Source organism: Notamacropus eugenii, chromosome 1, assembly GCF_028372415.1.
Source record: "Notamacropus eugenii isolate mMacEug1 chromosome 1, mMacEug1.pri_v2, whole genome shotgun sequence".
Classification (NCBI taxonomy): Eukaryota; Metazoa; Chordata; class Mammalia; order Diprotodontia; family Macropodidae; genus Notamacropus; species Notamacropus eugenii.
In genome coordinates this window covers 463,091,360-463,108,894 of record NC_092872.1, presented here as the reverse complement: position 1 = coordinate 463,108,894, position 17,535 = coordinate 463,091,360, and the positions used below count along the sequence as shown (strand labels likewise).

Genomic DNA, 17,535 nt, shown 5'->3' with positions numbered 1-17,535 from the left:
TTATCCATACAGCATGAAGAGAAGCTAAGGAGGTGCATAGCAAGTTGGGTGGAACCTTTCCTCCCTAAATTATGATGAGACCTGGATAAATGACTTTAAAAAGATGAGAAATCATGTGTGGATCGCAGCTGGTGGTATCTGAGGGAGAACCCATGTGGATAAAATTACACCTCCATCAAAGTAAGGGTCCAGGATAAAAATTTTAACAGAAATTAGCAACAGATAAATCTTATTAAACTCCCATTAGTATGTGATTGGTTTCAGTGACTATTATTATTTTTTCCTTGTTGGGGAGGGGGAATGTAATTTTTGATACATTTTAGTTAATTTGACTTGCTTAGTAGACCAGGATTCTGGATCTAGAATGCTGTGTAATAGAATCTTACACTGAATGAGCATGTTTATTACCTTTTTTAGTAGATACGGGAAAAGGTTGGCAAATTGGCTATTTAAATGGATATATATGTACATGTACCTTTAAAAAAATGAGATCCTGTGCCTGAGCCTTTGTATCAGCCTCCCCTATGCCTTCTTAGGGGCTCCTCACCTCTTCAGTGGAAGTATCAGAGAGTCTTAACAATTAAAAAAAACAAGACATTTTTTTCCCATCATTCAGCATTTATTTTCTTTCCTTCACACTTCCCTATCCCCCCCCCCCAAAGAAAAAGAAAAAGAAAATTCTTTAACAAATATGTACAGTAAAGAAAAATAAATTTCTGTGCTATGTTAAAAATGTGTATGTATCACTCTGCATCTTGAGTGCATTCTCAGATGACTATCATTTTTCATCACTGGTGCTCTGGGAATCATGGATGATCATTGCATTTATCATAATTCTTAAGTCTTTAAGTAGTTCTTAAAATGTTATTGTATAAATTGTTTTCTGTTGTCCTCGCTTTACCCTGCATCATACAAGTCTTAACAGATTTCTCTGAAACTCTCTCTTTTTAAATTTCTTATGGAATAATAGTATTCCATTACATTTGTATACTATTATTTGTTCAGGTATTCCCTCTAAGGGTACTCCCTTAGTTTCCAATTCTTTGCCGTTATAAAAAACTACCATAATTTTACTTAGGGAGGGGGTGCATAGGGTCCTTTCCCTCTTTGATTTCTTTGGAGTATAGGCCTAGTAGGACAGAAAGTTACATGGTACTGAGAATGGAAGTTGCCTTTCCTTTTACATTAATGCAACTCCTCTGTCCTCTTCTCAGCAATTACTGGGTTCCATTTGGCACATTTGCCCTTATCCCCAATTCTAGAAAGGGTCCTGGGCTTCCATGCACCAGCAGAAATCTTCATTATAAGCCCATGTTCAATAATTCCCAGATGCCTTAAAAAAATGGCTCATATTTCTTGATTCAGCACATTTCTTAGTTTCAAAATCCCAGTTTTTACAGAGGGCTTAGAACTACTAATAGATGTTAGGCATAGAGATCAGTATCACCCCCCCCCTCCCCAAATTATACGAATAAAACAAGCATCAGTTTACAGCATTTATCTTAAGTACACCATTTTTTCTTCTCTTTTTAAAAATTCTGAACTTAAAACACCAAAAGTATCTTTACACAGCAGAATACAAAAAAACCCCTCCCTTTGAAATTGTGAATTTCCATTTTATACTACTTGCTTTTGTGGAGAAAAAATGTAGTTCTGTATGTTACTTTCAATACAGTGTTGTCTGTGCTTCCTTCTGTGCATTAAAAAAGGTCCATTTCAAAAAAGTGTTTCATTGACTTCAGTGGCTTGGGAGGGAGGCATCCATTTTATTGGAATAGGTTTAGGATCTGACATTTAATCTCCATACCTCCACTTTATAGCTGCATCTCTGCCAGTTTTTATCAAGTTGGTTCTTTTCCTAGTGTCTCAAATTATTCTAGTAAGTAAGGCATCTCCTGATTGGTTTGCTTGATCCCAGTTATGATAGCTTTGTAATAGTGTTTACTTTGCATATATAATATGTATAGACCTGGTTTTACTAAAAAAAATGAAATAACTATTTAAAGAAAAACAAAGTTGAAATGAGGTATAAAATAGACATTTGTTTTAAGGAAAAAAGCAGTTTTCAAATGTGATGTCACTTGAACAGCTAGTCAAAGACCTTTTTGGGGAGGCGCTGTGGTAGAGTGAAAGAGCCCTGCCTAAGAGTCAGAGGACCTGAGTTCAAAAACCATCTTTGACAGGTACTTGTGTGACTTTAGACAAGTTACAAGTCTCTGGATTGCAATTTCCTGATTTGGAAAGTGAAGACAGATTGAACTAATGGCCTCTGAGGTAATTTGTAATCCTTTGTTTATGATTTGTTTTACTTTTGCTTCTGAAATTTGTTTTAAATTGACTTTAGCTTGAATTACATACTGTCATAGGTTGAGAGGTTAAAAAAAAGAAAACTTTTGACTGTGACGTGGCATTGGAAAATGAAGCTAACAAAATAATTTGATAAAATTTTTTCATCTTTCAATTGTAATGGAACAATGAAATTGAACAAATGTAAGTTAAGTTAGAAAAAACTAGATGAATGACTTGGCATTAGTTTAGGCATAATTTATGTTAATTTACTTTTTTGTTTGCCATTAAATTATTGAAAATGAATCTTTAAGAACTGCCATGATATCTGGTTTTTGCTGATTCTTTTGGTGTACCACCCTGGTAATTTGTTTAAATAACATTATTGGTAAAGTTATGTTCAACTTTGAGTAAAAGTAGTTCTGTTGTGTTCTGGTTAGTGAGAAACTACTTTAATAAAGTCACCATTTTAACTGTCTTCTACTGGAAAATGTTTTTTTGTGGAGGCAATTTATTCCGTTTGGAGCTAAAATTGAACTCAGGTCCTGCTAACTCCAGTGCCAGCCTCTCTCTATCCACTGTGCCACCTAAACTGCCCCAAGTTTTTTAAAGTGTGTTTGAACATTTCAGTTTAATTGATAGCCATTTTTGATTACTTTACAAGCCATTCTAATTTTATAATTAATTTCTTGAAAGGTGAATATTTTGGTATTTTTCTTTTTTGTGACACTAAGCTAATCAAGTTTTGAATTTTCAGGCATTCTGGGAATCTAGTCTTGACTCTGCCTTTGAACAAATTGCTTTTATCTGGGCCTCAGATTTCTTATCCATAAAATGAGAGCTGACTTGTTGCACTAGGTAACACCCAAGATACTTCTGTTTGAAAGGTCTGCTAGTTAGAAATAATCAGATAGTGAAAATATTGGAATGAATAATGAATTTTGTTAGATATTTGTCTTTCTCGTATTTTATTTATACTGATACTAACACATCAGTGTGCCTCATTCAACACATAGGTGCCAACGTACAAAGGAGATATAGGGGTCAGCCTTGTGTCAAATAAGTAGAGTTAAAATCCAGAGAGTGGGTAGGATAACTGCTAACGATCTAAAGATGCTAAAGGTCATTGTTTTTTCCTTAACCTTCCCCCCACTGAACCTGAACGCTGCTTTTGTGAATTGTTGGTGTAGCCTTGCTATTAGGGCGGGCCAGATTTTCTGTGCCACTCATAACTACCTGGTCTGGCCTGTTTTCGGTCCGGACTGGCCAGCGTCTCTGGCTTGCAGACTTCCACTTGCTGTTGATTTGACTGGGTGGGGGCAGAGCCTGGGGGAGTGCGCCCTGCCTGCACCTCCCATTCTTCACGTGATGCTGCCTGCCTAGGCTGTGGGCAGCCCTGTGTCTAGCACCCGCCCTTCGTTCTTTTTCTGTCTCAATTGGTAGTGAAGCTTGGTTGGGAGGAGCTCTAGTCAAGCTGTGGAATCTGGCCGTCGCCCTGGCTCTTCCTTGCTCGAAAAAGGCACTTAGAGCGGACAAGAGAGAACTGTGGTTGTGGTCGATAGCTTTCCTTTTTTTAAAGATTTTTTTAATTGATGGTGGGGTAGGGATCCTTCCGAGAATCATTTTTTGAGGTGTTTTATGAGACAAAACTAGGGAAAGAGGAAAGAAACTTCCAAGCCAAACGCGTCTCAGTGCTCAGAAAGGCAGCAGAGGAAGCTGAAGCTCTCTGTCTGCATTTTGTAGGAGACTCCTGCAAATTCCAGTAAGCTCCAACTCAGTCTAAGCCTTTTGAAAGAAGAAAGTCGTCACTTCTCTGCTTGTACAGCAGGTGTCCCTTTTTGGGAGATGAGATTCATGAAGAATGACGAGTACCCTCCTTATCGCTTGAGAACCTGATCCTTTCCGGGGATTGACTCTTCGATGTCTGGTTACTGGAGGTGTCCAGGAGGTGCCTCTGTTATGGGTTTTTTCCCTTTCTGCGGGGAGAGGGGATGAACTCTTTGACTTCTCATGACGGGGAAACCTACTCTTCATTTTTTGTATTCCTGGAAGGGAGTTTTGCTTACATGTTTACCAGCATCTAGGACAAGAAAAAGAAAAGGTATTCTACTTTTGAGGAGTTTTTTTAAAGGTGTGGTTTTTTTTTCCTTTGAAACTGTCAAAAGGCTATTGATCTGTGTAAAGAGGCAATGAACTTTCTGAGTTACTTGCATTTTAAAATGTTCAGAAATACCATTCTTTAGACTTGTCTGGTGTAATGGAAAGAAATGGGAGTCAGAATAACTATGCTCTTTGCTCTCTTCAGACGCTGCTTCACTTAATCCACTCTATGTGTATGACTTGTAATATAGGACAAGCAGCCTCACAGGTTCCCCAGCTTCATTTACTTCCATGGTAAAATGAAGAATTCCTTACCAAACTGAGTCCATCTACTTTTATTATTGGTAGTGCCAATTTGTTTTATGCATGGGTAGTTGTCTGTTGCCCATTTATTTTGAGGCACCAGATTCTGTTCTGCCCTTTCTGTGGCTGTGATAAAATATTGCCAAAGCTGATGTTTTGTATATTTGCTAACTTTGTCTGTCAGATTAGATACAGACTTGAACATCTTTCCAGTATTGGTAATTCCAAGAAATACTAGGTTATGTTTTCACTTTACCATAGAAATTATAATTATGTACTTCATTGCCTTACTTTAAAAAAAATCTGTGGAAAATAAGTTTGGTAGAAAAATTGTACTGAAATTGTAGGTTCTAGTCTTGATCTTGTGATAAATGTATGAGGAAAAAATAACTTTTTTCGCATACTTCCCTACATGTATTTTGTGGAAAAGGTTAAGAAGGAAGTATTCTGTATACTGTATGTGTGTGTGTGTGTATACATATATATATAATACTGTTTCTGACCAAGTATTTATACTTACCTATAAATTATACTACTTTTTGAGAATGGAAATAAAGCTTAACAATTGTATTTAGTTGTTTACAGGGCATGATCAATTGAATAGTTTATAAAAGTGCATAAAAACCATGTTTCATTTTGTCACTGTTCACCTGTGCACTTCCCATTTCTTAAGGATCCACACTAATGGATGTGCAAATGATTTTTATAGGTTAAGTTGGTGTAATGTTAACTCCATTGTAAGGCACCTGACACAATATTGGGGTGTGTGTGTGTGTGTGTGTGTGTGTGTGTGTGTGTGTGTGTGTGTGTGTAGTCATAAAGGGACACAAACCTTACACAGCAGAAAATGACAGTTATAGTAGAAACACTTTATGTTCCTGGAATCTGGTAAAACTAAGTTGTTAGAACAGGCTTTTAGCATGTGTAGTTTTTACATGTTAAAGTATAGCTAAATTCATGTAGTAATAAACTTCATTGTTACAGGATTCTGTTTTACTTACAGTGGTTTTTTTCCCTCTATTTCAACTTTGGAAAATTATTTGTGCACAGTTGGCTAGAGGGCCATGCTTTAACATTTAACATCAGAAGATTTGCATATTATATTAAAAGGACATAACTGGTGTTCTGTCCTATAGCATTGGAAGTGGGTTTTCAACTGGTAGAAAAAGAGGTTTGTTTATGGCCTCTTAGCATATGTGTGCGCGTGTGTGCCCCAAGCATGAGTGAATTCACAGAACTGTGGCAGAAGTCTTTCAGTATCAATGATAATAGGTGATTAATGTTCTCTGCATCACGTTCTAAGTGAACCTTAGGGTGTAATGAATGTTTTGCCTAACATTCACCTCAGAGCCTATTAATAAACCTCCATGTCTGTCCCTTCTCTTTTCCTTCTCTTTCATTTCCTTTAATTGGCCATAACATGAAATGAAGATGTTTTAAAAATTGCTGTTTGGATATAATGGTTTAGTGGATAGAGCACCAGTGCTGGAGTCAAGAGGACCTGAGCTCAAATCTCACCCTGAGACACCTTACCTCACACTCACTAGCTGTGTGACCTTGGGCAAGTCACTTATCTCCAGTTACCTCATCCTGGGTCATCTCCAGTCATCCCGATGAATGTCTGGTCACTGGATTCAGATGGCACTGGAGGAGAAGTGAGGCTGGTGACCTGCACAGCCCTCCCTCACTCAAAAACAGTCAAGTGCAAGTCATGTCATTTCTCTGATGGCATGGTCTTCTTTGGCAACGAAGGACGAACACACACACCCTGCTCTTAAACTAATAATGAGCTGAGTAAAATTTTTTTCTAGAAAGTTAAAAAGTAAAATCCAAACCAGTTTTAAAAGAGAGAGAGAGAGAGAGAGAGAGAGTGAGAGAGTGTGTGTGTGTGTGTGTGTGTGTTTCCCCACATCAAACAAAGGCTAGGTAAGTATGATTCCTAGGAGCGCTTGGTAATCTTTTTGGCTACTTGCAGTAACTGACTGTATGTGGCAGAGTCAGTTTGTGGGGAGGGATAGTCCTGGTGGAGCTTCTGGCCACCAAAAGCTGTAGTAGGCTTCTCCAAAGTAGCATATAATAGTGTGTGTTTCTCTGAAACACTATTTCTTATTTCTTTAGAATCTTAGGCTTTTTGAGCTATTATGGTCCTTAGCATCGAGGACCAGATGTTTACATACGTACTGGCAATGTTGAGACAAAAAAGGAGGTCCCTAGTTTAATATACCATACCAGTTTTTTTTCTTTTGGAGAGCTAGGGGGCATTTAAGTATGTATTTATACATTTTGTTTTTCAAGTTAAATTTTAAAAAATTGTTTTTAACATTCTTTTTAAAAATTTGATTTCTGAATTCTTTCCCTCCTACCTTCTGTGAAGGTCAGAAATGTGATGTCAATTATACATGTGAAATGATGCAAAATATATTTCCATATTAGCCATGTTGCATCAACAATAAAAAAGCAAGAAAATAAAATGAAAAAATTTATGCTTTCATCTGCATTCAGATTCCATTAGTTCTTTCTCTTGAAGTAGATAGCATTTTTCATCCATAAGTCCTTTGGAATTGTCTTGAATCATTGTATTCTGAGAATAGCTAAATCATTCACAATTGATCATCATGTAATATTGTTGCTACCATGTACAATATTCTCCTAGTTGTGATTGCTTACTTTGTGCGAATTCATACAAGTGTTCCCAGGTCCTTCTAATGAAAGCACTTTAAAAAGTGTTTGTTTTTCTGTTTTGTTCTTTTTCAGTATTTTATGTTCCCTCAGGTACATGTAAAAAAATTTTTTAACATGTTTTTAAAACTTTGAGTCCCAAATTCTCTTCATTTCTTCCTCCCTACTCCTCATTGAAAAGGCAAGCAATTGATACAGGTTATACATGTATAATCATGTAAAACATTTACATACTAGTCATGTTGTGAAAGAAAACATAGACCCCCCCCCAAAAAAAATCATCAATAAAAAATAAAGTAAAAAAAAGTTTGCCTTTTTCTCTGGGGTTGGATTATATTTTTTATCTTAAGTCCTTCAGAGTTGTCTTTAGTCGATGTATTGCTGAAAATAGCCAGGTGATTCACAGATGATCATCTTACAATACTGCTGTTATTTTGTACACCGTACTTTGCTTCACCTCATAAGTCTGAAAGCACTTTGTTATAGCACAGTAGTAGTATTCCATCACAACTTGCCACAACTTGTTCAGCCATTCTTCAATTGAGAGCATCCTCTCATTTTCCAGTTCTTTGCCACCACAAAAAGAGCTGCGATAATTATTTTTGTAGGTCCTTTTCTTCTCTTTGGGATACAGACTTAGTAGTGCTTTTTAAAACTGTATTGTGACTGGAAACTAAACCTTTAAACTTAGTTATTTCTGACGTCCTCAGAGGTGAGTTTTACAGCATACTATGTTGAGTGGAACTATAATCAAGCCCTAGTTAAACACATTATTCCCCCCACACAGCTTTAATACAGATCAATACATACTGTTGTTACGTTTCTAAATCTAGAGAAATTTGTTTAAGAACAAACACTTCCTCTACAGAAGGGGACGAGAGTGGAATGGGACAGAATGTTGTACATCTTCAGATGTAGTCACTGTCTTATTTTTGTTTAATTTTTTCTTTGTTTATGAAAGAGACTTTGATTCATGGGGAGGGCTGGTATATTCATAAACAACTGGTATAAAAAAATGGCATCAGCAAAGCATTTTTAAGAAACCAAATATTACATTTAAATGGGTAAGTTTTAGTTTTGGAATATAAAACATAGTAACACTAATTGACTGGATGACTTACTCTAAAACTTTTCATTTTGAGGCAGTTTGGAGTGTACAGTTTCCAATTTTCTTGTACAGTGAATTGTAATGAAAAAATAATTGCTTCTTAGAATTGGCTTCATATCTTTCCAATCAACTTTTGTGTTATCCCCAAACTTTTCAGAAACTTTGTGTAAAAGCAGAATTTCTAGTATATGCAGAGAACTTAATTCATTTTAAAGGAGGGGAGGGAGCCCATGGTTAATTCTAATGTATGGTGACTGTTTTCTTCATTCTGTTGCAGAAATGAGCCGCCAGACTGCTACAGCCCTCCCTACTGGTACTTCCAAGTGTACACCATCCCAGAGGGTGCCTGCATTGACTGGCACAACAGCATCGAACAATGACTTGGCTAGTCTATTTGAGTGTCCCGTCTGCTTTGACTATGTGTTACCCCCTATTCTTCAGTGTCAGAGCGGCCATCTTGTTTGTAGCAACTGTCGTCCAAAGCTCACATGTTGTCCAACTTGCCGAGGACCATTGGGGTCCATTCGCAACTTGGCTATGGAGAAAGTGGCCAATTCAGTACTATTCCCTTGTAAATATGCCTCTTCTGGATGTGAGATAACTTTGCCACACACAGAAAAAGCAGACCATGAAGAGCTGTGTGAGTTTAGGCCTTATTCGTGTCCGTGTCCTGGTGCTTCGTGTAAATGGCAAGGCTCTTTGGATGCTGTAATGCCACATTTGATGCATCAGCATAAGTCTATTACAACACTACAGGGAGAAGATATAGTTTTTCTTGCTACAGACATTAATCTTCCTGGTGCTGTTGACTGGGTTATGATGCAGTCTTGTTTTGGCTTTCACTTCATGTTAGTCTTAGAGAAACAGGAAAAATATGATGGTCACCAGCAGTTCTTCGCAATTGTACAGCTGATAGGAACACGTAAACAAGCAGAAAATTTTGCTTATCGACTTGAGCTAAATGGTCATAGACGGCGATTGACTTGGGAAGCTACTCCTCGATCTATTCATGAGGGAATTGCAACAGCTATTATGAATAGTGACTGTCTAGTTTTTGACACCAGCATTGCACAGCTTTTTGCAGAAAATGGCAATTTAGGCATCAATGTAACTATTTCCATGTGTTGAAATGGCAATCAAACATTTTCAGGCCAGTGTTTAAAAAACCTTTGCATCATTTAATTTCACAGAAGATAGGGTAACCATCTTTGACTGCCAAATATAAACTCTTTTGGTAGGTGAAAGCTAGACATAATGAAGGTAAATAAAAGGAAAGGCTGTTAAATGCAGGAAGCAGTTGCATGTAATAACACTAATATATTTAAAAATAAGTCAACAGTAAACCACTGAAAATATATATATACACCCAAAATGGGCATCTTTTGTATTAAGAAAGTTGATCCTACAAGAAATGTTGTAAAATAATTCTAAACTTGTATTTGTAGATTGATTGTACTGTTGAAGAGAATACTGTTTTTTGTGTTGTTTTTTTATTTGACTGACAAGCCATGTTGAGCAGTCTCTGACTGCTGCTTTTTTTCCCCTTTGTAAGTCACTACATAGTATTGCTGCTGTTTGTGTATATTTTTTGTGTATTTGCTAATTTTTATTAACTTCTAGTTTTTCATTAAATTTGACTTTCTTTTCTGTAATTCAGGTTTTCTCACTTTTTTGTACCTTTTAAAAGTTAATTACAGGTGTCTTATCTTTTTGATATGCATAATTGTTTATGGTAAAGTATATACATATGTATGTTTGAATTTTTCTTTTCCCCCACAGTAATCAGTTTGTTAGAAATATTGTTTTTAATTCAACTATTGTGAAGATCTGAAAGTAGAGAGGAGCAATTAATTATATTGGAAGTATCGGCCAAGAGAATCTCCTAAAGCAGATGTAGATTAAAAAAAATTCATTCATATCATCAGATCAGTTTTGTTAGAGGTTTAGGGAAAAATTCTGATTAAAATATGTTAAAAGATCAGGCTTTTCTCCACCCTTTCACCCCAACTCCCAAAGAATTTAGAAATAAAATCAGACATTTTGTTCAAAAATTGTTCTTGTATTAGTTTTGGAAAAAAAAAAAGGCATTGTCATACAGTATTTGTAACTAAAAGCAAATCATTTGTTTAAAAAGGCAGTCTGGGGGGAAAAAGATGTTTTTGGTTTTTTATAATTGTCATTAAAAATATCTGGCAAACTAAAATAACTTGTGTGTTTTACTTTAGTGCAGTTTTCTAGTGTTATTGTATCTCTAAAGTTATTTTCCTCCTATCAGTTTTTGTTTTTAGCTGTTTATGAAGTAGTATACACTGTAATGCACAATAAGAATACAGTTTTTGATTGTATAGTTAACTTGGTTACTTAGGTTATCAGTCGAGTTTCTTATTTTCCCTGCAGTTGCCTACTTTTGCTTAAATTTTCTGCTTCCTGGTAATTCCACAGGGAAGACTAAAAGAAAAGAGCACTTTTCTCTGCCTATTAATAATGCAGCACTATAGTTAGTTACAAATTGATGCTAATAATGACTCTGAATATCTGAAGGATCAGTGTCTTCAGAATCAGAAAATAATATTCACCATTGTTTGTCACTGTTTTCTAATTCTTTGAACATTGGTAATTTATGTATTGTATACATTGAAGCTATTAACTGGAATGCCTATGCCCAGCCAGACTGGATAACAAAAGTTTACTATGTTAACTTGAATTTTTTTTTCCCCTGTTGCTTGCCAGAAACTGAATAAAACAAAGTTTTTTTTTTCTTTTTTTGGTTTACTGTGAATTTCACTTTGTGCTAGTAAAGAAAAGAAGGCTCATAGCTAGATTGCTTAGAAGTGTGATTACTTTTTTGCCATGAGATAGTAAAGAAGGTGGCTGCATCCTTAAGAGAATATGTTGGTTCAACTTGGTGTAACTGACTTGTGTCATTAGAGAAGCTGCTTCATTACCAATTCATTTAAGTTCTTATTTAGAGTAATGTCTGCGTGCATAATTATGCACACATGAAGTGGGGTGGTCTGGGCTTCTGTTCCTTTGTGTGAGAAAATGCCCATCAATGAAGATCACCAACTTTTCTGCTACTTATGTTTAGTTGTCTCTGGCACTATAAGGTTAAGTGACTGGCCCAGGCTTACATAGCCAGAGATTAAGATTTAAACCCAGGACTTCCTGCTTCCAAGGCATGGTTCTTCATTTATTATGCTACTAAACTGCTGTGCTGCCTTCAAGTTTATATATTGTGTTAATGGAATCTTAAAATCCAAACTTAGTTAACATTAAATAATAATTATTTCCTAACTGGATTATGAATATCTTGAAGCTCTTAAATTTATCATATTGATGAAGTATCTTTAACATTCTCCTCCTCCCTCCCTCCCCCATTTTCAGTGTATAATATGTCTGGTACCACAAGTTAACGTGTATTTTTTGTGCTGTTACAAATCTTTATTCACTATCAGACATCTTTATATTTTTTGCCCCAATAGTAATGAATCACTTGAAAATATAATTTGTTATGGTCACAAAGCACTTCCATATCCATAATCTCATTGGGTTCATGATCCACCATGTGAGGTAAAGTAGGGATTATACCCATTTAAAAGATGGGCATACAGACGGCCAGAGAGGTAAAGGCATTTGCCCAAAGTCATAGTAGTAAATGATACTTGAAACTTGAACCAAGATTTTTTTGAGTGTCATTGATCCACGAGATAGTTGACATTACCCCAGGATTTAGTTTCAGGAAATCTACTGTATATCTGTATCAACAGGTAATGCTTTTAAAATAAAAAGAGTTCAAATTCTGGTGTCTTCTAAGTAATCTGACCAAGAGAGGCAGCGTGGTATGGCACACTAATTATCAAGAGAGCTCTTCTACTTGATTTATAACACTTGTGATTTGCTTTAGTTTGTCTATAGGTTAATTTTTATGGTTTTATTCACTTTCCTTTGTAGATTGGTGGACAAATTATAATTAGGACATCTTTTCCTTGTCAGTAGTGCATTTGCTTGAGGACTAGTTTATTCATCTCTACTATTGACTGCAACATTTATGTTACATATAAATATACACTCCAGTAACCACAACCTCCCACCTTAATATAGAGCACAAGTAACTAAATAACTTGGTATGTTTGTTGCATTTATAGCAGTCTTATTCAATTACGCCTTTTGTTTTAAGCAGGTCAGTGGACTCTAGTAAATTTGTATTTATTTCTGTTGCTTCCCTCGTTTTCAGTGAGTCCTGTGCTGGTGAAAAGTAGCTTGACAGCAGTGAGGAAATAGATTCTGGTAGATCACCACAAAGGAAGTGATATACAGCAGGCAGCATCCATGCCAGTGTCTCCTCACATGGATTTCTTTGCTTGGATAAAGTACTTCCAGGGGTAAGAGAAGAGCTGTTGACTCTGCCATATATACTGCTTTTGTCCCGCTAGAGGAGATGGGATGAAGATCACCAATCTGAGGAACTAAGCCGCTAAATGATAGCAGCAGCTTCATTACCTTATAGACTTCAATTTGTTACAGATAAGTTAAAAATTAATTTATTCATGTTGAGAGCTCTGACTCCCCTTTTGCTTTCTGTAAAAGAAGGAACTTGCCTTTGATTCTAATGAAAACTTTCAGGGCATTTATTTTAATGCACTAAAATCTCGTTTCTGTTTAGGGTGAAATCTTGACCAGTGTTTAATTTTTGGTTATGAAATTCTGACTTTTAAGTCAGGTATGTTGCTATAACCTTTGAAGAGAATAAAAGGGAAGTAATTTAATGAAAAAACTTTTAGCAGTAGAAGAGCATGAGTTTGGCAGGAGTTTAGTGGTTTTTATGTGTTGCTCAACGTAATTCCAGGCTATGGATATGTATTATAGTCAGTTGGTTTAGAGAATGGCAATTCTTAAGAGACTACAAATGGCACAACCCATTTTGTTTGGAAGAAATACAGGATTAGGTAGAAAGTGAGTTGGTGGGAATCTGAACATCTTTATGCTTTGAATTTATAGAACATATACACATACATAAATGTGTGTGTGCATGTATGATTTCATCCAAGGCCATATAATCTAATGTTAAGTCTCTTGCCTTCGTTTTACACCTGATTTGGCAAATATGACTGGAAGCCAGGTTTTCATGGCTAGGTGTCTGTCCACTACCTTAGGAGTGTCAAATTCAAATACAAACAAGTGCCACTAAATTGTATGTAAGGATACCATGGACTGCATATTGACTTAGAAAAATGCTATCTATGTTTTGTTGTATTACTCATTGCGTTAAATTATTTCCCAAATACATTTAAATCTCATTTGAGCCACACTCAGGAGTGTTGTGGATCCCATGTGGTAGGACATGTGTTTGACACCCATCCACTATACCATGCTGCTTCTAAAAGTAACAACAATGTATGTAGTAACATCGCTTTTAAAAAGAACATGTAATTCTACTAAGCATTGTATACCCCAAATAGGAAATTAAAATTATTTGGTTTCGTGGCAGATAAGTAGGACTGAAGTCCTGTAACAGATCTTTCTAGAAGGAATACAAGCATTAGTATTAGGGGTTTTTTCCTCCTCCAATTAATTGATTTTTCTCTGCAAACACCCCTTATGGGGGAATAGGGAAGAGTGGGGAAGAATACCTGCAACTAGTATTACAGTCAAACAAAACAAAATTCCTACAGTGTCCAAAAAAACAGTCCTTATTTCTATACCCTGAATTCATCTTTTTAGGTAGTGTGTTCCATCATCAGAGCTCTGGAAAATCAAAATTGATTAAAACTTTATGACTTTGAATTCTTAACATGTTATATAAATTGTTCTGGCTCTTTTCACTTAATACAGGTCTAAATTTCTTGTGACACAGTAGTATTCCATTATATTCAGATACCATAAATTGTTTAGCCATTTCCCAGTTGGTAAGCTTCCCCTTAGTTTCTACTTTAGAGCAAGTCTGTGACTAGATTGCAGAGCTGTGAATTTGGATGGGGAAAAAATGACATTAATTTTCCCTTTTTGGCTTCCTTTAAAATCCTATTTTGTATTTAAAAACATTTTGAAAAAGAGCTATATAGGTTTCACTAGACTGCCAGTGGGATCCCTGACACAAAAGAAAAGTTAAGAACCCCTGTATTGAAGAAAACTGTGAAAGAAATTAAGTTTTTAATTGTGGAAGCCTAAATAACAAATGAGGCAGCTACCTGGATAGAGTGCTGGACTTGGAGCCAGGAATACCCCAATTCAAATCTGGGCTAACATAGAACAACAACAAAGTAACAATACTTACGCATTAGTTACGTGTTGGTGAAACAGTTGTCAGGGAAGCCTGACTCAAAAGATTTGTGGGATTATCTAAACTGAGTAACTTTTGAAACCTCATAAATGCTAGAAAGGGTATAATTGCTTAAAATACTGAGACTAGAGTTTCTAGGATCATCAGGTTGAATGGCATTAGCCGATCTCCTTTAGGGTTGTGGGGAGAGATGCATCTAATAGACAAGTGACTTTTAGCCTGAGTTTTATGCTCAATCTGTTACTTAGAAATATAAATCTTGTTTAACATGAAAATGAAATGTTTCAGATAAATGCATTTTCCAGATACCTAAAGCTTATAGTGTGTTGAAACTTTTAAAAACTTAAATAATCTTATTCTCAAATTTTAAGTCTTAATAAAATATAGACAACTGTGACCAATTTTTGAGGTATAGACCTTTTGTTTCCTTTCCAATACATTTTTAGATCATATTACCAGAATTCTAGTAACTAAGGTGCCTTTCTATATTTTATTTAAAAAATTAGGAGTATAAGTTAGGAAAGGTATTTAAAATACGCTGGCATACAGTTTATGTTCCTTACCTAAAGGTTTAGTTGGTGTTTACATTTATCAGGTTTCTTTTAGCCATTAGTTAGCACTTTGGCCAAAAAATAGTGCAACTCTCCTTTAACTCTAAGTGTACTTTTGTTCTAAGGTGGTTAGACATCTTTTGATGTTCATGGGCTCTTTAATGACCCCAGTTCAAGAAATCCTTGGAGTTGAAATGCAGATGGGTTAACTGGCACACTAATTTGCTAAGTAACTTGATACCAGCTGGTAGAGATCTAGACATTCCTGGGTAGAGGGCCTGGAGTCAGAAAAACTTGAATTCCAACATGACCTCAGACCTTAGCGCTATAGCACTGAGCCAGCAGTTTACCTTCTGCTTCAGTTTCCTGAGCTGTGAAGTGGGGATAATAGCACATAGCACTGTATTGTGGTCTTGAGTAACTGATTTTACGATGCTTGACAGATTTTTCTAAAGTGAAAATCAGAGCTGGATGGAATCTTATTTTACACATTAGGATACTGGAACTCTGAGAGACAAAGACAGGAAATTTCCTAAGGAGGTAGTGGTAGTATGGCTTACTGCTTGAGTTGCTTACTGTCTGGGGCTTGTATGACCATAGGCTGTACTAAAAATTCATTCATAGTTCTCAAATGATTGTTGACTCCCTCCCCCAAAAAATCATTGGTAAATTCCCTTTACCATTAACCATAGTTTTGTCTCATTTGGCATAAAGAGCCTCTGGCAATATTGCCTTTTCACGGAAATGTTCATGTTAATTCAGAAAGCACAGAGCAAATACAGCAAGCACAATAAGGTCATGAATGTTTTTAACTGGAGTCCAGGAACATGCTAATTAAATGATTTTTTCCCCTCTGTGAGTCACTGGAACTTTGAAATTTTGGTCTTGATGCATGGAGAACTGACCAAAACTATATTCTGCACAGTGCTAGAGAATGAAAGTATACCTCTGGTCAGATACAAACTGATTGTTTTCATTTTCAAAAGCCCCAAAGGAAGAATACATAAAATGCTTACTAAGGACAAACATATGTATTAAGGTCTATGTAAACAACATTCCTTCTGGGTTTTTTTTGGGGGGGGGGCACTGTGGGTGAGACAGGGCTGATGTAATAGCATGGCAATGTATTGGTAAAGTTTAGGCATTCGTTTAATTTGTAAAATGCTGATTAAGTTGTGACCATGTGCAGCTGCATGCTATCTTGTAAGGGACAAATAAACTTAAGGAAGAGTATACAGTAGACTTTCCAGTGTTGGTGTAGCATATATGCACACCAATATTGTGTGATTCTATAGTTTGCTTGTAACCCTTGTATACCACAAGGGTTGAAGAACCGGTGCTCTTTGGAACTTGTAGGGCATATAGGGCAGAATATCAATCAGCAAATATTTATTAAATGTGTACATTGTGCCCAGCACTGCTAAAAAGAAACTAAAGCAGTGTGCCCAGGAGAGTGGCATGGTGGGGAGGTCTTCCATTGGGGCCATAAATTTCTTAGAACAACACTGCCCCAAAAGAGCTTGTAGCATATGGACTGTCCAGAGCAGTTTGCTGCAAGAATGACTGGGGAGAAAAGGCAGAAAGCTATTGTAAAGCCAGGATGCCCAAGACAAACTTAGAATGTGAAAATATCATCAAAATGCCTGTATACAAGGCCGTGAAGAAAAAAGTTGCCCACATCACTTAAAATTCCTAGAAGAAATGATGCAAGTGCTAAAAATGCTATCATAAGTGAAATGAGAGTGAGACCTGTGGAGGAAAAAGGCTTAGAAAAAGAATAGCTTTGCATAAAAAGTGAAACCTTTCTCAAGTAACAGAGTGAAAAATTAGAATAGAACAAATGAAAGTTTATGACTAAATGAGAGAAATAAAGTAAGTTAATTTTTTTTTTTACTAGAAGAAAATGTAAGCTGTCATATCAAACAGGTCAGAGAAAGACAGTATAAGAATCATTGATCTCCCTAGAAACCACAACCAAAAAGAGAGCTCAAATGTCATGAATTTAAGAAAATCATGAAAGAAAATTTGCCTTATAACTTAAAACCAGAAGGCAAGGTGAAAATAGAATCCACTAATGGCCTCCTGAAAGAAACCTTAAAGTTAAGAGTAGGAATGTAATAGCCAAAAATTCAGAGAAAAAGAATACTGCAAGGGTTTAAGTATCAGGTATAGTTAAACTGCAACATATAACGTTTTTAAGGAATAAAGAACATGAAATGTGTGATATT

The 17,535-nt window shown here is 36.1% G+C and overlaps 1 protein-coding gene across 7 annotated transcripts in view; it reads left to right on the top strand.

The window, feature by feature from the left end:
- SIAH1 (siah E3 ubiquitin protein ligase 1) overlaps window positions 1-10,679 on the top strand; it is a 56,386-nt gene extending 45,707 nt beyond the window's left edge. For 3 of the 7 annotated variants that reach the window (XM_072632152.1, XM_072632154.1, XM_072632153.1), the window contains exon 2: window positions 8,754-10,679. In XM_072632152.1, the coding sequence (XP_072488253.1) occupies window positions 8,754-9,604 (851 nt within the window). In that variant the 3' untranslated portion in view covers window positions 9,605-10,679. The other 4 variants (XM_072632151.1, XM_072632150.1, XM_072632148.1 and 1 more) reach the window with 3 other exon arrangements.
- The last annotated feature ends 6,856 nt before the right edge of the window (window positions 10,680-17,535 follow it).